This window comes from Vicia villosa, linkage group LG1 (assembly GCF_029867415.1).
Source record: "Vicia villosa cultivar HV-30 ecotype Madison, WI linkage group LG1, Vvil1.0, whole genome shotgun sequence".
NCBI classification, from domain to species: Eukaryota; Viridiplantae; Streptophyta; class Magnoliopsida; order Fabales; family Fabaceae; genus Vicia; species Vicia villosa.
The window spans coordinates 108071612-108097389 of NC_081180.1; the positions used below are offsets into that span (position 1 = coordinate 108071612).

A 25778-nucleotide genomic window follows, 5' to 3' on the forward strand; every position below is an offset into this window, starting at 1 on the left:
TTTTGTGGATTTGATGTCTCTTAAGCTATTATGTTTTGTATGATTTGTTTTATAATATTGTACCGTATATTTTGTTTGATTTGATATGAAAGATTGACCCCTTACAACCAACATTTTAGGTATCGGTGTGAAGTTTCAAGATTGATTGATGTGTTGCTTGTTGCGTGATCGTGGGAAAGAAGGGTTTTCAAAACAAAAATAAAACTAATATCATGTTAATTATGAGTTTATTTATTTATTTATTGTCTTTCAATTGAATTAGAAATACGATGATGTTCCGCTTAGAAAATTTGGTTTGACATTTGAATAATTAATTATGTTTTAATGTTCTATTTTGTTTAAACAAATATTTTTAATAATTTCTGAGTCATGTCTTGAATGAAAATTTGGGGCGTTAGAAAAAAGTCCTTTATTTATAGGTTAGAGGTTCGAACAAAAAAGGAAAAGAACCAAGGGTCAATTTAATGTCCCAATCGATTAGGTCCTCAAGGCAATCAATTAGATGCACCAAATAATCGATTGCAACGGCTCATTTTGGAAAGAATGAATAGAGAGTCGTTTCCCTTCATTAAGACTATGTCATAACCATTTACGGACGTCATTTGCACTGACCCGATCAATTGGGTATATGTTCATATTGATTGGACAGTTCAAAATTTGGTCCTAAACATTCTGTCCATTCCTAATTCATCTAACACGACTCTAAAATATGTTTAGATTATTTTCTTTGAGAAATACAAGCTTTAAAACATGTTTTAGTGTGTGTGTGTGTGTGTGTGTGTGTGATTCATCCATACTAATTTAGTAGAATGCCCTTGTGTTTCTATAAAATACCAATTACTCAGACGCAATTGGGGTGAGCTTTCACACTTCCTTTCTTTCATACTTTGAATTTTTTAGATTTTGCTGAATAAACCAATCATATAAGTACCCTCTCGAGTCTTCTTGAAGATGAGACCTGAGATATCTTCAAGTTGGATGCCATCATCGGAGGATAAATATCATCTAAACCCTAGTCCATCTGCTTGATTCAGAGGAAAAACTTTGAACAAAATTGTCTTGTGATATAATGCTTGCGTCTTCACAAGTTATCATTAGTGAAACCAAGACCAAGTTGTCATCATTAAAATAATCCATGATAACCTTTAGCTTGGATCACTTCTTGATCGTCTACAAAGCAATGTTCCACAATCTCGGCCTCTTTTGTTGTCCTTGGTATGCTCAGAGAGTTGCCCCTTCTTGATAAGCCATTAAATTGCATTCTTAAGTTAGATGAAATCATTGGTGTTGTGGCCATGAAACTTGTGAAAATGATTGTATTTAGACTAATCAGTTAGTGCAGACTCCTTAACCGAATATGGGTTTCTTATCCCAACATCCTTGAACTTTGTGTTGGAACGCTCTTTCAAGATCCTTTCTCCTAAAGTGTTTAAGGGAGTATTTGCATCAAATCTCAAATGTGGTATGGCCTCACTCTTTTCTTTGGATTGCCCAGAGTCTTTCTCAGATGGGCAACTAGATCCCATATTCTGTGAGACTCGACTTCTTGCATCAGTCAAAAAAATTCTTCATAGTTATAAGGTTGCACCTTACTAAGAAAATCCTTCAAATTGTGGGCTTCTTTGCCTCCTAACTTTTCCTGAAATGCCCAGTCTAGTCTGAGGCCTTTTCAAAGATTTGCCACTTTAGGCTTTCATCTGAGTCTCTAATAGCTACTACCACCTTGGTAAATCGGTCAATATACTTGTACAATGTTTCCTTCTTACCTCGTGTGACTTTGCTCAACACGACCTTGGTGGTTGGTTGACTTTTCATGGCGGTAAAATGGATAATGAAAGCCTTGTACATACAAAACAAGAATCAATGCTTCCGTTCATAAGGGATTTGTACCATACTAGGGCATATTCAGTTAGGATTAATGCAAATACCTCTTGTCTCGTTGTAACACTAGAGCTTCAAAGGCTACTCTAGTGACTTCAGGATCCTACTGTCTTAGATGCGGGCAAACATGGAGCTCTTCTTCCACAGTTGAATGTGGGCATCTTCTTTAGGCTTTCATCTGAGTCTCTAATAGCTACTACCACCTTGGTAAATCGGTCAATATACTTGTACAATGTTTCCTTCTTACCTCGTGTGACTTTGCTCAACACGACCTTGGTGGTTGGTTGACTTTTCATGGCGGTAAAATGGATAATGAAAGCCTCGTACATACAAAACAAAAATCAATGCTTCCGTTCATAAGGGATTTGTACCATACTAGGGCATATTCAGTTAGGATTAATGCAAATACCTCTTGTCTCGTTGTAACACTAGAGCTTCAAAGGATACTCTAGTGACTTCAGGATCCTACTGTCTTAGATGCGGGCAAACATGGAGCTCTTCTTCCACAGTTGAATGTGGGCATCTTCTTCATAACTTTTTCTCTTTCTAGGAAGACAAATTTCAAGAGGAGTGTGACTTTTTCTCCTTCCTTCGAGATCAAAGGAAGGAGTACAATGCCAATGTCATCAACGACTTAGAGACTTCTAGACCTCTTCAGGATCCCTTCTTGGCTCAAGAATGGTAGTTTTGTGTGAGGCTGCCTTTTATACAATGTTGTTCCTTTGATTGGCTTTGTGTAAGATTTCTTCAATTCTAATCTGCCTCTCTATAAAGAAATGGGAGTTCTGCTATTGAACATTTGATAGACTATGTGCAACAGTTCCTTTGCTCCCTGCTAGCCAAGATTGGCCTGTAAGATTATGGGAAATCGAAAATCTGAAGTCGCAAGAATCGAGAAAAAGTTAGATTATGGGAAATCGCAAGAATCTGAAGTCGATTGCCACAAATGATGCCAATATTCTGCTCTAAAACTATATTTGGTCAGAGATGATGAATTTATAATTTGTTGTGGTGGTTTAGAGCTTCCGATGTAGCGGAGAAGAGGCTGATCTGCAAGGTTAACACTACAACGCTCAAGTCAGCAAGAGTGACATGTGATGTTTGAATGAGAAAGAATTTGAATACTTTTCTATTGAAATAAGATATATTTAATTAGTAAATGAACATGTGTGATGATGCGTGAGGTCAATCATTAAATTAACCTATAAGGTTGAATTAAGGCACGCAAGGGAGATTGCTTGTTTGGAAAAAAAGGGGGGCAACCTACTTTTTGTTGGACGTTACTCTGTGTTGTTATAAAGCTTATGTAACTTTAGGTCTTTTGAACGATTCAAAACAATAATTAATATGAAATTAATTATAGAATGTTACATGTAAACATTTTAAAAAAATTAATTCGTAAATATATTATTTATATAAATATGCACAGTAAAATTAATTATTGACTTAATATTCCTTTTGGTCCTATTAACATCGGACTATTAACATCGGACTTTAGATTGATTCTTTAATTATTCAAAACATCATTCTTTTGATCTAACTAATAATAAATAAAAAATTAAAATCGGTACTAAACTCATTGCTAATTAAACCTTAATTATTTTATTTTATTCTAAAATATTAACCTTGCCTACCACCAAAAAAAAATTCAGAAAGCTGGGCTAAACAAAACCAACCCTCTTTTCTCTTCTTTACATACAGCAATCGAATCGATCAACGCACGCATTTCGGATTGATTCTCTTCAATGGCACTCTCGCGCCTTCGCCATCCTCTCCTCTCTCATTCCCTTCGTATCCTCTCTTCCTCCACCAGATCCATCTCTCGGTACTCTCTTCAATCCTCTTACGCTATTATCATTCCTTTTTAATAATTCAACACTAAATATTCGACTTTTCTCTGATTTAACGGGGTTCTGAGTTTTCAGCTCATAGGTTAGTTGCTAGGTTGCTCTTGTTTGATGGACTTGGATTCTGTGACTGTGATTTTGATTTCAACTTATAATATTTCTTATGCATTTAAGTATTGAATTTGAAGTGTGTTTTGCGATGCTTTCCTTTTGAATTCACTTTGTAAATTTGTTTTGTACTCAACTAGATGGTTATAGTCTATAGAGCTGCTGAGTCTGGACTCTTGTTTGATTTCAAAATGGTTTCTTTTCATATTTGGGTATAGTTCTCATGTGAAATTTAGAAACTTGGTTTCTAGTTTAGGGTTTTATGCTCCATTATTTGGATGAACCCGAAGTTGAAGTGGTGCTATTGACCATGTAGTGATGGCATTCTGCTTGTTATGTTTAGTATGCCCGACTCGTCCTGATTTCCATCTGAGATGCTTCTAGCTAGTGCTTAGTCGTGTTGGCTTTCTCTCATTCATGTTTACTTTTTCTATTTGATGAATCCATCCATGATCCATACTGAGAATATATCATATATATACACGATCATATGATGACATGACATCCTTTACTTATGACATGCCATTTCTGAATAGCTTTCGTTGCTTTAGAAATAATGGTAGACTTTTTTTTTTTTTTTTTTTAATGTTCATAGAATCTTAATTATTGTAATTCTGTTTTGATGCCTTTTTCTATTTCTTAGAATGCTGCTTCCATGTTTCTAACACACTGTTTTTGGTTATAATCTTGGCACAGAACTCCCAGTTCAAGGATTTATTCTGTCGGCGGTAATGGGAATCTAAGGTTTGCGTCCATTAACCTGTATTTTTTTCTCATAAGCTACAAACTCAGTTTTTTTTTTTTGCTGTTTTTGATGTTGTTGTTGTGTCATTATTATTTATGTGATTTGTTTATACTTTGAAGATGGGGAGGAACAGAAAAATAGGGAAATATCTTACTATGTCTATTAGGATAAAAAATTGTCCCCTTTTTCGACCACCAATCACTATTATGCATAAAATGTCTGTTTCTTTAAAGCCATTTTCCTGGTATGAGCATCTGAAATAAAAATCTGACATCATTCTCTAGTCTCTCTAGTTCATCCTCCTTCCTTGTTTTTGTATCATCTAATTGAAAGATTACTAATGGTGATGTTTATCAGGCCTACATCTTGGTCTGGGCTTACTGGAGTTTGTGATAGACCTTTGAAGTCAAAGGTTAGTATTTAAATCGATAAAAAATTTCAATCATTGCTATGATATTCTCTGACAACAGCTGTCAACATTTTTGGCAGTGGATTGGTGTCAAATTCTTCTCGTCTTCAGGTACTTAATGTTTCAGTTGCCTAATTTAAAAAGCTTCTACTTTTTTAGGCTTTTTGTTTAATGGTTTCTCTTTTAAATTTAGTAGATGGTTAATGGAAGCTACTACTTTTGGTCGAGAGTTATGATATATATTTGTGTTGGATGCCTAATTTTTTTGTGACATGTTAAATATGTAATTACCATCCCCATCATAAATCCAAGAAGTAGCATCATGTTTAGCAACTTCCAGCCTTCTCATTTATGCTTTAGCATCTTTACAAAATTTAATACTAGAGAGCCTTATGTTTAGAAAAGTAAAGAGACTATGGTAATTTGTTTATACAGAATAGATGAATGTTGGATATTTAGTTGGGGTGCAACTGGAAGTTGATTCCACGGGTGTTAGTCATTGCTCCTTCAAGAGAATTACGATCTATGATTTGCAAAGAGATTGGGCAGTCTTGGTATATTATACCTCTAATTTTTTTCCTTACAAGGTTTTGATAAGGTTGTTTAATGTCTTTTTATCTTGAGTAAAGAACTGGAGAAATTAAAAGGCCTTCTAGGGTTGTCTTAGGAAACCTATATGTTTTTCTGTTTTCCCATTTGGTCATATGAATTGCAGCTTTGGATGCAATCCAACCCAAGAAAGTGCATGCTTTTTTTTTTTTTGCTAGGAATGTATCCTCTTAGATACCTATATGTGAAAATATGCCTTAGTCCAAGGTGTACCCCATTGTAAATGTAAAGGGTACACAAGTGATTCTCTGTCGTTTCGTTACCTTTGATATAATATTTCGGAAAGAATGAATGATTGAAATTAACATTGTTAACTTTTAACCATAACTGTCTGTGGTTTTTTATTATAATCTGATGTCGATATACAAGGACAAGGAACATTGATAATCTCTTTTTCACGGGTGAACAACTTAGATGCTGCCTGTGAAATACCGACGTCTATTCTCTATAACTATTCTTGAATTTTTCTTTGGCCTTCATTAAGGTTGTTTTGGAAACCATAGTACCGTTTATCTGATTTACCAACAAAGGTTTAAAATCAATCTTTAGGTGTCTATACTATTTGGGGAAATTAAGTCCTTTATTTCGAATGCTTGTAATGACACCCTTAGATTAAAAGTTTGCATTTAGTTCCCTATATTACAAACCGTTAAGATACCCAAATTTAGAATACTTCACTAGATGATTGGAAATACTAGCTTAGATAGAATTGAGAATGGTAGCATTGGAGAGAGCTGAGGTAGCACCTATTGTAGAAATATGGTTGAATCTTAACTTGAATGGTTTTGGCTTTTGTAGAGGAGGCGTATAGATTCCGTAGTAAATAAGGTAGATCAGGTGATCGGTAGCCCAATAATTAGAGGCAGAGGAAGGGCACGAAAAGCTATAGGAAGTGAAACTATTGAGAAAAACTTAGAGGTCAATGGTTTTGCGATAGGTATGATTTATGGTAGAATACTATGGATCTATGTTGCCGACTCTACTTAGTGGGATAAGGTTTGATTGTTTTGTCGCAATCTTTTTATGGCACTCCTATTTGTTCAGTTCAGCATTTTTGGTGAATGTTTGGTCTGGTGTGCCTGGTACGCAGATCAATTATTGATGGTTAGTTTCATTTCATTAATGCATTTGCATAAGTAAAGACGCTATTTTTTGTGGCAATAGTGAACCTCTTCTTTAGTAAGGAACATTTGGTTGCAGTGCAACTTTCATATTTTAAGGAGAATTATTTGGCACATCACTTAATTTGGAAAAGATAAGTCATTTGTCATCTTTGTGGCAACGTCACGACTTTTTTGATGAAATTTCACTTACTGATATTTGAGGTTTGGGAAGCTTTGATACACTATTTTTTCTCATTTTCTTGGTTGTCTTTTTTGGAGAATTTCTTGCCCTCCATTCTCTTTGTAATCCACATTCTTCATATCAATATAAGTCACCTTTTGCATAAAAAGCGGATTGTTAATTTTACCGTCTTAACTTAATGTTATGATTAAAAGAGGTTAACTGCAAATTAAGTCATGTGCATCTAGTTATATTCTGATCATTTTCCTTTCATTTGATAGACTTTCCACATGAAGTCCTTAGCATGCCAGCTTTATCTCCTACAATGGTGAGCTTGGGGAAACAGACAGTTTTTTCTCCCTCTTCTGATCTCTTTTCTTTTATGGCTCTCATGGAATTTTGACTTCTTCTTTTGGTTTCAGACCCAAGGTAATATTGCGAAATGGAGGAAAAAAGAAGGGGATAAGGTAGGTCAGTTCGAAATTCTTATGTTTTGATTGTTGCCGATCACAACTCTGTTTGCTTTGATACTTTTATTTTGGAAATTGATATCTTTTAATGAATTAATCATTTTCTCATTGCTACTATTTAATCTTACAGATAGCAGTGGGTGATATACTTTGTGAAATTGAAACTGACAAAGCTACACTTGAATTTGAAAGTCTTGAAGAAGGGTATTTTTTTCTTCCAAAGTTCTGGATGACCTTTAATTTAAAATTTATAAACTCCAATTTCTTACTGTTTAAATGGTAAAGCAACTTGAATGTTAGTTCTTTTTAAGTTCAACATATCCGCCAATAAAATATCAGTTCAACATATCCGTCAATAAAAGAAACAGTTCAACTTCTCTCGGCTGGGCATTTTAGCAACTCAAAGGTTGCTCATAATATGCGTATCTTAGGTCTTCTTTGTTGTACAATTGATAATGGTGACATGATTGATTCTTGTCATAGATTATATCTACGGGATTAGGGTTTCTCTGAAGTTGTTTTGAAGTCCAAAAAGAAATAAATTGAAAAAGCTAAAACACAAAAAAGTTTATAATACTTGTGCCAGCTGGAACTTATTTTCATCTATTTTTAGCTTATAGAAACAAAAAAAGTTTATGGCTAAAGGAAGAGAGTAGAGAGAGAATAAAGACTTTGAATTGTTATAATGTTTTGATATTATGATTCAAAAGACTAAACACTAACACTTATTCATACTAATACTAAACTCCTAGTTGGTAGCATTAGATGAAACTAAAACATTATAGTCGGTGGCGAAAATCAAACTTTAAGATTACATGATAATATATGACCTTCACAATACTCATCTAACAGATAAGAATGACCATGGAGAAAACCATCTATGAATTGTAGCCATTCATTGTTTTTCCACGCGACCGTCTTCGGTACTTTATATGCAGTAAACATGGATGCGTCTGTTATAGACAAAATAGTGTATCTGATTTCTTTCTCTTTTTTGCTTCTCATTGTTATTTGTTATGCCTATGTGGGCCTTCTTTTATATCTGGTTTACTATAATTGAACTAATTTTAACCCTAGAGTTATATCATATAAAACCTGCAAGTTTTAGTGCACAGTTAAAATGTGTTATAGTGATTGGATGGTTCATGCAGATTTCTGGCTAAGATATTGGTACCTGATGGTTCAAAGGATGTGCCAGTTGGACAACCGATTGCAATAACAGTAAGCCAAACCACCATTTAGTTCCAACTCTTGTATTGTTATTTGTTAATGTTATATGGACGAAATAATGTTAGCTTCCGACATATTTGATTCTGCAGATGAAAGTAGCTTTTAAAGACAATTAATATTGTAATTTGTCTGTCCTTCAACATTTCTTTCACTCACTGAGTTTATACAATCCCTTTTAACAAAATTGACTCAACAATTCTTTTCACTGTTTGCACCTTTTATGCTTCTTAAGCTGCTAATGAAAACCTTACGATTTATCAGTTGCCCATTTCATCTAAAACACGATTTGCTTTTACTTCTCTGTCTTCTCAAATTTAATAAAATTGTGTCACACGCTCACTTTTACTGGCTTAAATAACAAGCCATTTTTTATAGAATACTTGCAATAGGAAGTTCGTTCCAGCTTCTATTTGTTTAATGGGAAAATGTAAACTTCAAATATTGTTGTTTTGGTTAATATTGAATCTAACAACTTTTTCCCCCTATTTAATTGTTAACTTCATGATGATTCTAACCTACAATTTTTGGAGTTCAAGTGAAATTTGTATCCTAAATATTTGATATGTAAGCTCTAACAATGGGCCTTGACAAGGTTGAGGAGGAAAGTGACATTCAAAATGTTTCTGCTGCTTCTGTGGGGGGTGAGAGCAAGGTTGAAGAGAAGAAACCAACAACTCAGGATGTTGCGGATGAGGAAAGTAAAACAGAATCAACTTCTACAATTGATACATCAGATCTTCCACCTCACGAAGTTCTCGGAATGCCTGCTTTGTCCCCAACAATGGTAAGATTATTTTGATGCTACTTGTAACCATTTCCACCTTAAATTTCTTTCCATCCATGAAATGATTTTCAATTTTTTTCTGCACAGAACCAAGGAAACATTGCTAAATGGAATAAAAAAGAAGGAGACAAGGTTAGTTATGTTTTTAACTCACGGTTTCAAGTGAGATTTCCTTTTTAATGTATTTTTGAATATTTTAAAATGAGAAGAATGTGAATAAGTCATTAGCATTCATTTTATTTATTGTCTGTCATGAATTAACATCTAGTCATCGAACAGATTGAAGTGGGTGACATATTATGCGAGATAGAGACAGACAAAGCTACTCTTGAATATGAAAGTCTTGAAGAGGGGTAAATATCTTTCCTTATACTAAAAGGCATTCATTATGTTTGGTATAGTTGCCTCGTATTGCAACGTGTTGTGTTATTAGACATTTTTTAGGCCACACTGCTACATCTTAAATAATGTTTTCACATGTAATATGTATTTTTAATATATTTGTTGCATGCATGATATCTTATTGAAGTGTTTACAGACTAATCAGTTTCCTTCAAGAAAGTTTGAAAGAAACCTAGGAATGGTATCTCTTTCATTGTTGCAATTTTGGTATATTGTAATCTATTTCTTTATAATCTGGCTAATTACAATGTCAAATTGCTAACCAGTTTATTAGCACAAAGCTGGCATTCTATTTGATCTAATTTGCAGACAATCATTATTTGTCTGTTTTCTTTCTTCTTCATCTAGCTGACCAATTTATGTCTGACATTGGGTGAGACTAGGTACCTAGCTAAGATAGTTGCACCAGAAGGTACAAAAGAAGTGGCAGTCGGACAGCCTATTGCAGTAACAGTAAGTATGACAGTGCTTTGTAATTTCTTCTTCCAACACATTGTCATGTTTGAGGTCTAACGATCTGGCATCTACTTTTGAAATACAAACTAAGCAAATGTCCAATGATGTTCGATGAATTTATTGGTTGGTTTACCAAATTGTTACCATTTGCTTTTGTCTTGAAAAGTACCGGGTGTATGAAATACTTACGCTGCCTGCCATTTCACTAGGTTGAAGATGCGGGTGACATTGAAGCTGTAAGGAATTCTTTTAGCAGCAGCCCAGTAAACCAAAAGGAGAAGGCCCCCCAATCCAGCACTAAAAGTGAGGTCAAAACCTCCAAAAACAATACCGCACGAATCAGTCCAGCTGCAAAGTTGCTAATTACGGAATATGGTTTGGATGCATCAACATTGAACGCAACTGGTCATCATAGCACCCTACTGAAAAGTGATGTTCTTTCTGCAATTAAATCAGGAAAGTTGTCTCCAAAACCTGCTTCATCTAAAGCAAAGGCACCACCATCTCAAAGTCATCAAGCTGCGGCTTCAGAAGAGTCAAAGTCTGACTTAAAGCAGTCAGATGCTTATGAAGATTTTCCTAATAGTCAAATTCGCAAGGTAGGACCACCAAATATTCTGTTAAATATGAAAGTTATTTTTGGTAATGAGAGTTATTTTTGTCAAATAAGAATATATGAACGTTCAAAAGAGATTCAGCCATTCAGGGAAGACATTGTTTGGTGTCTATGGTTGGGAGTTGAGTGCTCAAATCTTATAAGGAAAATCTTTGTTGTTGGACCTAATATGGGTCAGAATTGTTTTTATTGGCTCTATATAGTGCATTCAGCACATTGTTTTGGTAATACTTGGCCATTGTTGTAGATGTACAGCTTAGTTTAGTGATGTTTTTGTTTGAGCCTTTCTAATTACATCTCTACTGCCTGAATACTTGGGAAAATTGATAATTAATGGACTAAATTTCAAATTATTCTTCTTTACACTAATCCCATCAATTTATATGATTTGCCTGTATATATTTTTGACTATTTTGTAGGTGATTGCCAAGAGATTATTGGAATCTAAAATAAATACGCCACACTTATACTTATCATCAGGTTTTAATCCCCTTATGCCCTACATACTATTGAAAACTACTCTATTTGGTATTAACCTATTCATAATATTTTATTGGAATGTGACAGATGTTACACTGGATCCTCTTCTTTCCCTTAGAAAGGATCTTAAAGGTATGCAGTGATATTACTTTTTTATTGGCACATGTTAGATGGTATGTTTTTGGTCCTTGTCCTGGTTTGTTTTTGATTTTTTATTCGCTCCTTGATTGCAGAGCAGTATGACGTAAAAGTTTCAGTGAATGACATTATTATAAAAGTTGTAGCGGCTGCTCTCAAAAATGTACCAGAAGCGAACGGTAAGTAATTTCCTCTTATTGTTCTATCCATTTGTGTTATATTTACCTTAACTATCTTAGGTGGTAGCAGCAGTGACGGACCCAGAAAGTGCAGGGCAACTCACATATAAATTTATAGCTATTAAAAATATATATAACAATTTTTGTAACAAAAATACTACTAAATTATTATATACAATACTATGAATGTTTCCGAGTTGTTGACTTAGATGTTTAGCCTACAATACCGCACCTGCAAAGTATGTTTCAAGCAGAATCAAGTAGTATAAATTAACCTGGACTCCCTGAGCTTAATAACCATGTGGCCAGAAGGCTGTTGGAGATTAGTCTCTGATGGTAGAAGTAGAACTAGAAAGGCTTACTGGCCTGATACTTAAAGCCCCTATAGTTTGGAATAATCAGAGAACAATTGTAAGATCATATCAGCAGTCAAACTTGAGTACATGCAAGAAGTGGAGAAAATGACGGTTGCTATAGACGAAAAAGTAGGGCGAACACAGATGACACCAAACAACAAAACTTCTTATTTTTGAAACTTAATAGAAGAATAAGAATGAATCAGGTCATGGGGGAGTTGTACTGGTGAGTGCCATGATGAAATCAGATTTTTTTGAATCCCCCGAAACAGCGAAACATTAACTTTAAGGATTTGCTGGAAAAGGAAGGGATGAAAGAAACATCATGTTTTACTGATAAAATGTTCGTAAGATATAGTAGTAACAAGCATCAAATACAAAGCATTGACATTTATAGTTGTTGGAAGTTTGCCTTAATTGCAGGTCACTTCCAGCCGCCTCCAACATTTTATTCGTGCTAGATATGGTCTAAGTGGTGCTTACGGCTTGAGCGATCCTCATCTTACAAGCTGGTTTTGTGAGGGTTATTTAGGTCTTAAGCCTAAATTCCCAGTAAAATAATAAAATAGGCCAGACATAACTAACATGAATAACCTAACCCAAAAAGATTACCAAAACAACTAGCTAACTGAATATGAATTACCTAGTACTCTAACAGGCTAAATTCAGACAGCCATTGCTTGTTTTACCACAGGCTAAATTCAGACAGCCATTGCTTGTTTTACCACAGGCTAAATACAAGTTTCAAAATATTGTAAATTAGATATATAACGGAAATCAAGGGCTCAATACTTGATTGTGTTTTATGTCTTGGTTCATTTTTTAGGATTCTTTGTCTGTTATTGCTACAATTTCATTGCCTATTCTTAGAACTGATTTTTTCCCTATAGAAGTCTCTAATGCTTAAATCTGACTTATACTATGGCAGCATACTGGAGTGATGAGAAGGGTGAAGTCATCTTGCGCGATTCTGTTGACATATCAATAGCAGTTGCCACTGAAAAGGTAATAGATGTTGTTTAACAGTCATTATCATTTTACAAAGAGCTCAAACTTTTTATGTGGCTATAGGGCTTGATGACTCCAATATTAAAAAATGCCGATCAAAAGACAATATCTGCCATCTCTTCAGAGGTAATTTTATGTCATTGTCGTAGGTTCCTAGTTACTGTCTTTTTTAGTACTCCGCCGCTGTTTGTGTTTAGCCATTTTTACTTGAAAAAATTTAAAATATTGGAAAGTGAGGTTATTCTTTGTTCTTAATCAACTTTAATTCATTACTGCTACTTTAGGTCAAGGAGCTGGCTGCAAAAGCACGTGCAGGGAAGTTGAAGCCTCAAGAGTTCCAAGGGGGGACTTTTAGGTGAGTTTACTACAATATTGTCATGCAAGCTAGAAAATTCCTTATTATCATCTTTTTTTTTTTTGTTGCTAAAACCAATAACTCCGAGCTTTGTACAACGCCTTGCAGCATTTCAAACTTAGGAATGTATCCCGTGGATAAATTCTGTGCAATTATAAACCCTCCACAGGTATTTACAACATCTACTTTGCTGGAATATCTAGATGTTAAATTGGTTAACTTTTTTACTTTGTATTATGTTCCATTTTGCTTATGATCTCAGATAATTTCTACTATTCTTTTAATTCCAATGTTTTTTCATTCATTTTTTAAAGATGATATGATAAACCAATTTATATGTCCTTTCACTCGGCTATGTACCATTTCAACAAATGAGCTAACTATCTTGGTGAACCAAGGATGATTTTCACCTAATTTGATTTTATTTAATATAAAGAAAAAAGGAAATAATTGAAAGATTTTGGTTTTTTTATATCTTAATAGTCACTTAGTCGCAGACCTTTCGTGAAGTTATTCCTGTTCTCTGACTTATTTCCTTATTTTGTAATCCTTTCTCGAAATTGTGTCATTTCAGAATGCCTGTTTTATTAATCTGAGAAACAGTTACCCAATCCGCTTTGGGGCCTGGATTTTAAAACGATCAGTGTGTTCTGTTGCTCTGGATTAACATAGCTCTTTATTAATTTGGATATCATGTGATGCAGGCTTGCATTCTTGCTGTAGGGAGAGGCAACAAAGTTGTGGAACCAGTAATTGATGCTGATGGTATAAATTTTTGAACGTTCTTTATGCCACTTAATGCTTAAACTTGAAGTTTGTTTTGACATTGGTTTTTATTTGCTACTAGGAATTGAGAAGCCATCAGTTGCTACTAAGTTGAACTTAACATTATCAGCCGATCATCGTGTCTTTGATGGCAAAGTTGGAGGTACGTGTAATTAAATACTTTAATTAGCCAATGGAAAGTATGGTGTTTTTGATTATGTGGTTTAACTCAATTTTGCAGGTGCATTTCTCTCTGCTCTGAAGTCAAACTTCAGCGATATTAAACGACTTCTTTTATAATGACATACACCAAACTTTCCTGGTGTTTGATTATTGTGCTTCTCATGACAAATCATGTTGATTAACCACAACCTGGCTTGGAGTTGCATAACATAATCATTTTTGTGCATTTTATTTATACCTTCATGGGAAACGGTTTTTTACCTTTGTCGGTTTTTGTAAAATAATATACTGGGTGTCATTACCCATATCTTGAGGAAATACCCACCACCAATGTACCCATCTAACATTAGGCTTCCAACATATGAGATTCCAGCATGTTGGTAATTTTGTTAATTAGGCAGTTTTTTGCCTTTTGATATTTAATAGTTTTGTATGAACAGCTTTGTATAGACTGAATAAATATCAACATTGTTTTGATGAATAAAAATTACATTCATGTGCTGCATGCCCTACTTAAGCTGATGTTACTATTTATTTGTTCTTGGCGTTTTAATGTTCATCTTAGTTGGGTGTTGTTCTTCCCATCCTTAATCTTTAATGGTGAAGAGCCACTTTAATACCCCTTTTAATTTCAGAAGTACATATTTGGACGCATTTATTCCATACCAAAACACGTATTAAGTGAGACATGCTTTTATTTTTCTAAAAACTGGTATGGAAGTATATTCTCGAACTCACTCATTCAATGATTTTATTAATCTCACAACTCAGTGACAAATACGAAAGTGCAGTTCTGGATTTGTCAAGCGAGAATTTTAAAAAACACCACCTTGCATGTATTTTGCAACTCGGTGAATAGTGTGGAAGTGTATTTTCGAAATTGTCAAACAGAAAATTTAATAAAACACCACTTTGTATGTTTTTTCACTCACGATCATACTACCATTTCTTCTTCAAATCCTACCAAAACCTCCTTACACATTCAATCAACTGTTTTTACTTCAAAACAACATTTCTCTATTTTTTCACATCAAAAGAAACAAAAGAAGCTCGAATTTAAGGCAATGTGCTTGTATTTCCTTCCTTATTATTTCATATAATTTGGTTTTCTGTCTGAAAAAACAAATGTTGCGGTTGAAAATGTATATTCGGTATTTTTGAATTAGTTCAATGCTGCATTAGGTCCGTTTTTTTTCCTGTTATGACTGGCCTTAGATATGGTGCAACCTGTTGCTATCCTCAAATCCACTGTATCTACGGATGTCAAATCGGTTGATGGTAAGGTAGATGTTGGTAAACAATTTACAAATGAACACGAATTTGTAGTGAAAATATACTCCAATGGATGCGCAAGGTGGTGTCAAATTGAGTTTCGGTGTTGTAATCAGAAGGCCAGATAATGCTTTTGATGGAAGATATGCATTTGTGACACTGAGATGCAAAAGAAGTGACAAATACACGAAGCTTATACGGAAGTTGAAGCAGGATGACACTGGTTAGAGGAGATGTAAGTGTCCTTTTAAGTTGCAAGGGTACCTTAATAATACATGGATATTTAATGTGATTTGTGGCATTCATGATCATGACACGTGTTACAAATTAGTCGGTCATCTCATTGCATGTCTCCTTAAACCTGAAAAAAGAATGAACTTATTTATGACATGTCATTGAACTTGGTGTAACCCAAAAACATACTTGCAACTTTAAAATGGAAAAGAGTTTAAAATGTCAAATATCAATCAAGTATACAATGTTCGTACCCAAAACAACAAGGCGATAAGAGGTCCAAGAACTGAAATGCAACAATTTTTAAAACTTTTGGAAGATAACCATTATGTGTTAGGTTCAAAGTGTGCGAGGATGGAGAAACAATTTGAGATATATTTTGGACTCATCCTGATTCCATCAAGTTGTTCAACATATTTCCCACTGCTCATTATTGATTCAACATATAAGACCAACAAATATAGCTTCCACTTTTGAAAATTGTTGGTGTTACTTCTATGGAGATGACTTTTTCAGCCAGGTTTGCATTTTTGAAAAGTGAAAAAGAGGACAATGTTACTTAGGCTTTAGACATATACCGGATTATGTGGCTCATGTAGTAGAAGAAGATCCAATAAATTTTTAAGATGTCTTGTCATCTATGGATGCAGATTTATGGCAAGAAACTATTAAGGATGAGATAAATTCTTTAGAATCTAATCGGATCTAGCACTTTGTAGACTTAACTCCTGGTTGCAAATCAATCAGTTGTAAATGAGTTTTGAAAAAGAAACTCAAACCTGATGGAAGAGTTGATAAGTATAAGGCTCAACTTGTAGGAAAAGGTTTTAGGCAACAAGAAAATATATATTTCTTCTATACTTTTTCTTTAGTCACTAGAATTACACCCATTAGAGTTCTGCTTTCAATTGCTTCTATTTGTAACTAAATAGTACATCAAACGGATGTTTAAAACATCTTTTTTTAAAAGTGATTTAGAAGTAGAAATTTATATGGACCAATCAGAAGGGTTTGTGATTGATAGGCAAGAAAACAAGATTGGTAAGTTAGATAGGATTCTGTATAGTCTAAAACAAGCTCCAGGCATGAAAAGTTTGATAACTTAGTAACATTGAATGGGTACAAAGTGGATGAAAGTGACAAATTGTTTATTACAAATATGAAAATAACATTGCATTATCATTTGTCTCTATGTAGAAAACTTACTCGTATTTGAATCAAATATTCAGGTCGTTAATGATGTGAAGTCATTATTGTGCAACAACTTTGATATGAAACACCTCAGAGAAGGCAATGGGATTCTCGAAATCAAGTTCACTAGATCAGAAAAGCAAATATCTTTGGATCAATCTCATAATGTTGAAAATATCTTAAAGAAATATAACTACTTTGATAGTAAACTTTCTTACACACCATACGACCCTAATGTTAAACTATTTTAAAACAATGGTGATATTAGTAAACAAAATGAGTATGTGAGCATCATTTCCAGTCTTAGGTATGCCATCGTTTGTACTAGACCTGACATTGGAAATGTCGTAGGATTGTTGTGCAAGTTTACAAGTGAATCAAATAATTAACATTGGAAAGTTATTGAGAGAGTCATGTGATACCTTAAAAGAATCATGAATCTTGGTCTACATTATGAGATATTTTTTGATGTACTTGCAGGATACAATGATGCAAATTAGGGCTCTGTTTGATAAAATTAGCGGTTGGGTGATAAGCTAACTGTTAGCTTATAGCTTATGACTGATAGCTCATAGCTTATAGCTTATAACTAATGGCTGATGACTGATAGTTGATAAGCTAATTAAAGTGTTTGGTAAAATAATATAAATAAGTGATTATTTCGATTAATAAAATAATATAAATAAGTGATTATGAAATAAGCTAACCTACTGTTCATCCTCTAACATGTCATCGATTACATAATTTCCAAGACCTTTCAATTTCCTTTCGATTACAGTAACAATAACAAGCGTGATTGAAACTAATATATGATTTATGTTCCTAAATTTGAATTAAGCAAACAGATAATGAAAATACGAATTAAGCAAACGCGGTTACGATTAACAAAATATATATCAATCAAAATAAATCAATCCTATTTTATAAATATGAACTTGAATTAAGCAAACAAGTACAACTGAATAAAGCAATCAGAATTATAGATAGAATTGTAAAGAAATTGAAATTGCTTGGAAATTATTAAAACCTCAAAGTTAACGGAGATACGATTACTGCAGATCAACCCTTTGGAATTAGTCCTCCATAAGACTCGTGCTTAACAATGTATTTTCGTGAATAGTGAATAATATATAGTACCGTAGCGGTGATTTTTGACTTTTATAAGGTAAATCGGGCCATAATGCCATCCGACCCGAAAGCATAAAGTAAATAGCCAAATTCTAATTATTTTAACTAGTCTGGAACTTCAACAAATTATTCAAGGCTTCTTCACTTTGAATCAGATTTTGGATTCAACATAAAACTTGTAGCTCTTTCTCTTAGCTTTCCAACACATATCAGAACACGCAAAACGGCATCCCGTAGCTTAAATTATGGTCTACACAGTGAAAAGGTATCAAATAACTGTTAATGCTGAAAATCAAATACAAAAATAAATTAGATATTAAAATAAACTTAAATATAAAAACACAATAAAATAGTAAAATTAATAAAACAAACTAAGGAAATGCCTAAGTACAATAGTAGAAGAATGTGCATCAAAATGCACAGATCAGAGAGCCTTTATTATAATGGTAAGAGACGTCAAATAAGGAGAAATCACAACACTGTTAGAGGTTGTATTTCTAAGGGAGGTGTAAGAGTGAATCATGTACCCACTGGTGAAAATCCAATAGATCCTTTGACGAAAGAATTGGTTAGAGAGAAAGTCCATAATAAATCCAATAAGATGAGACTAATGTCTATAGATAACCGAGTTACTCACAATGGTAACTCGATGTAAAAGACTAGAAATCCCAATAATTAGATCCAATGGATAATAACAAATTGTGAGTAATATGAGATGATCATGCTAATATAAATAAAGAGAAAGGTCAATCGTGAAACCATAAGAGAATGGGATAGTAGAAACACTTAATGAGATGTATACTATGTATAAGTGGAGTACCTAGCTACAAGAGTACTCTTGATAGAATCACTTGTGTGATTGTGGAACTTAGGTCGGTTCCTATGAAATTTCGAGGCATAACTCCTAGAGCTTTCACTAAATTGGGATATACATGCAGGGTCATTGAAACACGAGCTTTTAAAATACACCCTAAGAAAATGTTGTGTGCGAGTTTGATGTCCGAGATAAAGTTTAAGACAATTGTGTTGTTCTTGTTGAATTAGAATCCTACATGTTATGCATAAGTTAAATTCATAGACACCTCTATTTAAGCACAATCTTACAAACGTTTGATGTTACTTTTGAAACTTTTTTTTTAAAAATTCAAATTGGGGATTGTTGAAACATGTCAATATTTCAATACGCGGATGAAGTTGAAGAAAAAAATCTAAAGCCCCACATTGTTAAAAAATTATGTGTGTTAGTTGAGAAAACTCTAAGTTCCACATTACTTAGAATCGATTTCTTGGTTAACTCATTTCATTATATAAAGAAGACACGTGTTTCATTACAAAACACCAAAAACTTCTTGAATTTTCTCTTGTTCACTCTCTTCTCTACGTTTTTGAATTTTCGAAGCGTCAACATCTCCCTTTTCTTTATACTCAAATGAATTTTCTGAGTACTTTCATGAATTCTTTTTAGATAATTATTTGAATTTCTCCTTGTTTGAGATTTTTTTTAAGTGACTAAATGATCATTATTGAACTCTCTTTGAAGAATTATTTAAATTTCTTCTCGTTTGAAAAATTATTACGACTGGTCTTTATAACAGATACTATGAGTGGTATTTATATCATATTTGACTGATTTTTATACCATCAAATGATATATTTCTAGAATTATTATTTAGTGCGCAAATAGAAATCATACAGTATAGAACTTCATTGTTTAATCTTGGAGGCATCGTGAATGTTTGTAACTTCATTGTTTAATCTTGGAGGCATCGTGAATGTTTGTATGTTCTGCACAATTTTGGACAGTGTTGTGAGACGTCTTAAAGAGAGCGATCTAATCCGCAACTCGATCCCGTAATTTCTTCCGTGAGACGTTTTAAAGAGAGCGACCTAATCTGCGACTCGATCCAATAATTTCTTCTTGGCAATTTTATCAAAATAGTAAACCAAAGTACAAAATTGATTTTTTATTATTATTTTAATACAATACCATTATAGTTCAAAACTAAAGTTGCCTCTTGAAACAAACAAATAACAAAGGAGAAGGTGCACACTTATTTTATTACTAAACAACTAGTAGAACTCAGTTACATGACTCAAAATCATCAAAATGAGGGAAAACCACTCTAGTGTGTTCAGAGTTTTATTACACATTCTTGAAATGACACAATTTCTAATCTTCAAGCTCAATAATCTTCACAACTGACGAGTCACCAACTTTCTGGCAAACAACGACTCGGTCATGTGGCTTTATGACGCCAAAAGCCTTGCCATGGTCTAAAGCAATCTTCAAAATCGATTCATTTGTTCCCGCATTAAACTCAGTCTGCATGCCAAAAAAAAAAAAACAAATTCACTTGAGTTTAACAATTCTAAAGAGAAAGATGACAAACATCACTGTATCAATCAACACTGAAAAATTCTTACGGGATGTCGAGGATCTGCCAACATAGGGAAAAGACCTCTCACAATAAGAGATTGCCTAGCCTGGGACACAGTCATAAAATGAAACAGATGGAACCAAAAACATGTTAACTTCAATGTCAAGTAATGTTATGCAAGTCAAGCAAAGACGAACTAGTTGATTATATACCTGAAAAGCGCCGGTGAATGTCCATCGTAGTTGATTTGTCTTCAACTGAGGAATGACAACAGATATCACAGGCATGGTTGGTCTGTACTTAGCAAGCAACCTACACAAATACACACACACAAAAAACAAGTAATTAATGATATAACAATAAGATATCAAAATCACAAGCAGAAGAAGGAGATGGAATGAAATAGAACCTTGCAGCCCTTCCAGATGAGGTGAAGCAAATGATAACAGACGCCTTAACCTTGACGGCGGCTCGAACCTGTAATATACTTCAATTAGTATATGGTCCTTTCAGCAAGTTAATAGAATAATGTTGACGAGGAAAAAATTAGTAATGCGACTACGATATGTACCGCAGAGGAAGCTATTGATTCTAGGTGGCTCATTGGCTCTCCCACATATTTGACAGTCTTCTTAAAATACAAGTCTTGATTGTAAACTTTCTCAGCTTCAGCGCAAATTTTTCCAACTGTAGAAATGGTTTCCACAGGGTATAATCCGATAAGGGTCTCTGCCCCAAGGAGAATTGCATCACTGCCATCCAACACTGCATTGGCAACATCGGTTGCTTCAGCACGAGTAGGTCTCAGATTGTTAGTCATAGAATCCACCACACGTGTGACAACAACTGGCTTTCCCGCCATGTTACACTTAAAAATAGCAGCTTTTTGGAACAAAAACACCTGCCAAATTAAACAAAATGGAAACATAGGATAACAACTATTATCTCGCTACAAATTTACCATCTATAACATCAGATTTTTCTGATCAGAAGTAAATGCTGACCTTCTCAGGCGGGAGATCTATCCCTAAATTTCCACGAGAGACAATGATGCCATCCGCTTCACTCAATATTTCGTTAAAATGTTTCAATCCCTATACGGATTTTACAGAAGAAAGATTAACTTTACAATCACAATTGAGCAGTCATCGAAAGACTTTGAAATGCCAAATTGGACCAAAGTTTCTTACCTCTATATTTTCAATCTTCGCAAAAATATGAGTCTGCTTGAGGTTTTCGAATTTGGAGATAAATTCACGGGCCTGAAAAAATTAAAATTAGAGGTGTTTTTTGTGAGGAATACGAAAATGAAAATGATTTACTTCATTAACAGTGTTACACAATCTAAGCAAAGTTAAAACCAATAAAGTATATCCCTTACATGGCGAACATCTTCAGCGTGCCGAGTGTACAGCGCAAGGAAGTCTATTTTGTTTTGAACACCCCACGTGCGAATTACCTGAGTTAGTGAATATAATGTCAAGCAAGAGATTCATAAAACTACGAGATAATCATCTCTATTCATGTAAGAGTTCTTTTTGCTACCTCTTTATCCTTATCTGTAAGAGTTGGAAGATCAATACGAATCTGAGAGACATGAAGAGTATACAATGAGCCAGAAAGTGTAGCGTCGTTTTTTATGAGACAAGTTACATCATCCCCATTCACATCGCTGACCTGCATTGGGAAACAGATAATATTTATTAAGATATACATTAACTCGGTAAATTCATAGGATCTAAAGAACAGTTTGGAGAAAAATTCAGTTTCAAAACCATATATATTAACTTGTCAAGAAGGTCAAAGAAAGGTATTGCAATAACATATGCAACTGAATTTATTAAGATAATCACTTAACCATAATAAACTATCGCAAACACATTGAAGATTGAACATGAATGCATTACCTCCAGCCATACAGATGTTGTTTCACTACCGGTAAACAAATATTTACCGATAAAAATGGTATCACCCTTCTTCACAGCCTGCGTAATCATGGATACGTTACTTACAGGGGGACTCAAATTGTAGTACGCATAACCAAGGCCAATAACGGAAAAAAAACGTGGAAAAGGTATATACTAACCTTTGATAGCCCGCTATAATTTACTGGTAGTAGATTTGAAGTAGCTTCTTTGTCTTGATCTGGAGTTAAGACAAGCAATGTGCCTGCTTCAAGGGTAATTGGACGATCGGTTTTATTCACAACTTGTAACTCTGGACCCGCGGTATCTAGCATAACCTGAAATCGGACCAAAATTAATGTATAATGTTACAATAATTACCCTTCATAATTCTTATGTCACAAGTCAAATAACAGCAAACATGTGGTAGGTTTACCGCGCAGAGTTTTTGTGAGGTTTTGATAGCATCCCTTAAATTTTCCAATGTCTCTTGGTGGTATTCTGAATCACCCCATGAGAAGTCAAACCTTGCAACTAGCATATGACAAAAAAAATAAGAATTAAATGACAAAAACAAATGACTCAGAAGGGAAAATGTGAGATCAATGTGACAAATGGAAATTTACAATTAATTTCTGAACAAACATTGAAAGGTTTGAATGAAATAATACCAGACATTCCTGCATCGAGGCATCGGGTAATTGTCTCAACCGATCGTGAATTTGGACCAAGTGTGCCTACAATTTTAGTCATAGCTGGAAAGAAACTCTGCAGAAAGCACATTTTAAAACTTGATCAATATCTTAACAAACAATAAAACAACCTAAAACACCAAAAACACAACACTCATAGCAATCAAAAGCAACAGCAAGAACTGGAACACCAAAAGCAGATATGTTTAAATCAGAATCACAATACTTAAAAGAAAGATCAGCCGAATTAAAACACAACTCAACAAAACCACAGTATCAAAATTTAAACTTGATCTGCCACACTAGGAATGGGTCAACAAAAATTCTCATAACCCGAATTGTTTAAATCAAAACAAGAATAACATAACATGAGAAAACAGTTGAAATAAATAAATAAATGAAGAGAGATAGAGAGAGAGATGCTGACAGGTTTGGATGGCTCTAGGATGGAAGCCATCCTAATAGGTTCCTCAAGAAGCAAAGGGCTTGAATGCATTTTGATGTTTGTTGTAAAGTGTTCAACAGCAGCACAAAACCTAAACAAAACCAAAACTAGTGATGATGAAAGAAAATGAGAGTAAATCTAAGAAAATGTGGTAGTAGTTGTTGTTGTTGTACGGTAAAGTGTTAATGATGATGATGATGAAAGGGAAGAAGAATAGTACAATAATTTTTGAAAGGTGAATAATACTAAACCAACAGTGTGATTGAAAAGGAAACTTAAACTAAACTATAGTACTAAACAAACTCTAATGAATATATGTATATATAACCAAAAAAAGGACCATAATTTGAAACTAATGACTATGTCTATCAACAACTATCTTTATAAAATTGGTTTTTAATAAAGTAATATTATTAAAATAGATTTTATGGAAAGTGAATTATGTTTGAACATATTAATAAATAGAATAGTTTAGGAGAAGTGGAAACTTGAAACCAAGGTGAGAAAAAGGTTGTGAAGCTGAAAGGAGTAAATATTATAAGTTAGGGACAAAGCGTGTCGAATACCGGTGGCGACAGAGTTTGCCTTGGATTTTGGTGGGAGTATCTGACCGCTTAACTAAACAACGGCTGTAAAAAATAACAAAAAGGGATGTATCTGGATAAATAACCGCCGGTATTAGAATTAGTACTAGTATGTTATTTATGACCAACTTTTTCTTGCGACCAAAACCACAACACAAACATGCCTTAAATATCTATATGTATATTTGTGACAAAACTAAGGTCAACTACGGTCATTTTTTTTTATTGTTTTTAGTATTTTTTTAAATTTTATTTATTTAATTATCTAATAATCAGAATTATAATCATGTAAGGTCAAGTTTATTAGATGGTTTAATAAAGCTTAGTCTATATCTAATTAGTGTCGTGAAAAATCAATAATTCAAGTGTTATAATTGGTTATTGTATTTTGGCAACCGATTGCAGGATGTAGTATATTTGAAAGAATCCACCAAACACCTAGTGTGCAACATGAATTATGTCTCCAATGAAAGAATCTCTGACTATCTACCAATCCTTGATTCGAAGAATTACGACAAATTGTGCAAATAAATGAAGGTGTTGTTTGGCTACCAAGATGTTCTTGAAGTGATCAAGAACACTGTGAGTCCTCTTGTCGAAGGTTCAACGGATGCACAACGAGCAACGCATAAGGAAGAAAAGAAAAAAGATTTCAAGACGTTTTTTTTAATCCATCAATGCGTTGAAGTGGATAATTTCAAGAAAGTCATCGAATGTGAATCATCGAAGCAAGCGTAGGAAATCTTGGAGAAGGCATACGCAGGGGCTAACAAGGCAAAGGTTGTGAGGTTACAAACTCACAAACGTCAACTTGAGTTTATTCAAATGGAGGAGAAGGAGACCATCAACTATTTCACGACGAGAATTACTCGGTTGGTGAACTAAGTAAAAGCATATGGAAAAACGATCACAGAGCAGTATGTTGTTGCAAAAATCGTGCTTTCTTTGACGGCAGGATTCAATAACATAGTCTTAGCGATTGAGGAATCGAATGATCTTGCGATAATGAGCAAAGAGGAGCTACAAGGCTTTCTTGAGGCACATGAACAAAAAATGGAAAAAAGGAATGTTTATAAGCCAAAGGTGGAGATTGCTTTGCAAGTCCGTTTCAATGAGAGAGACAAGAAGACGAAGGAAAAGTGTCCCATGAGCAAAGGTAGAGGGAATTTTTTAAAATTTTGGTGGAAGAGAATCTCAAAATTCCAAGAACCCAACATTCCAAAAGAGTAAAAACAGTGGTAGTAGGTTGTTGGATCAAACAACTCTAGATGAGGCAATCTAAAAGGTAGATATGGAATAATAATGGTTGGCAAAAACGTCGTGCAATGCTTTAATTGTCAAAAGCCTGGCCCTTTTGAAATAGAGTGCAATTCCAACAAGAAAGAATCTTAAGAAGATGAAGCTAGAGTTGCATGACAAGAGTTTGATGATGAGAACACACTATTGGTCATGATCATATAGGGTAAATGCAACACCAGCAGCATGGTGCGGGGTGTTACACTCTAAAACCCCAAATCTTATTTTTAAAAGATAAACACACATGAGATGTTACTTCATCAAAAACATGCATACTTTATTCATGCAAAGTCAACTAACTCGTAGTGGAAAATCAAATTGTAACATAACTTCGAAAACATTAGTCAAG

General features: G+C 34.1%; 2 protein-coding genes across 4 annotated transcripts; one reads left to right on the forward strand and one right to left on the reverse strand.

Moving 5' to 3' along the window:
• The first annotated feature begins 3508 nt into the window (after positions 1-3508).
• On the forward strand, positions 3509-14822 carry LOC131643797 (dihydrolipoyllysine-residue acetyltransferase component 1 of pyruvate dehydrogenase complex, mitochondrial-like). The gene is made up of 23 exons (XM_058914116.1): positions 3509-3706; positions 4533-4580; positions 4939-4993; positions 5071-5101; positions 7165-7211; positions 7306-7350; positions 7484-7557; positions 8505-8574; positions 9176-9367; positions 9455-9499; positions 9647-9720; positions 10153-10222; positions 10435-10824; positions 11261-11321; positions 11409-11453; positions 11555-11638; positions 12923-12999; positions 13066-13128; positions 13287-13357; positions 13466-13526; positions 14062-14122; positions 14205-14285; positions 14364-14822. Exons 1-23 carry the CDS (start codon positions 3627-3629, stop codon positions 14420-14422), a joined length of 1884 nt encoding a protein of 627 aa, XP_058770099.1. The 5' UTR covers positions 3509-3626; the 3' UTR covers positions 14423-14822.
• Positions 14823-20159: 5337 nt separating this feature from the next.
• On the reverse strand, positions 20160-23878 carry LOC131614070 (pyruvate kinase 1, cytosolic-like). 3 transcript variants are annotated; one of them, XM_058885700.1, is made up of 15 exons: positions 23770-23878; positions 23532-23640; positions 23084-23180; positions 22849-22946; positions 22595-22750; positions 22416-22493; positions 22054-22185; positions 21890-21967; positions 21699-21770; positions 21513-21602; positions 21080-21409; positions 20918-20985; positions 20721-20820; positions 20555-20614; positions 20160-20453 (listed from the first exon to the last, which is right to left on the reverse strand). In XM_058885700.1, the coding sequence occupies exons 2-15, from the start codon at positions 23598-23600 to the stop codon at positions 20301-20303; spliced, it is 1581 nt and encodes a 526-aa protein (XP_058741683.1). In that variant the 5' UTR covers positions 23601-23640; positions 23770-23878; the 3' UTR covers positions 20160-20300. The 3 variants fall into 3 exon arrangements, with proteins under 3 accessions (XP_058741683.1, XP_058741689.1, XP_058741697.1); XM_058885706.1 differs by lacking the exon at positions 23770-23878 and adding an exon at positions 23723-23749; XM_058885714.1 differs by lacking the exons at positions 23532-23640; positions 23770-23878 and adding an exon at positions 23331-23451.
• Between the last annotated feature and the right edge of the window lie 1900 nt (positions 23879-25778).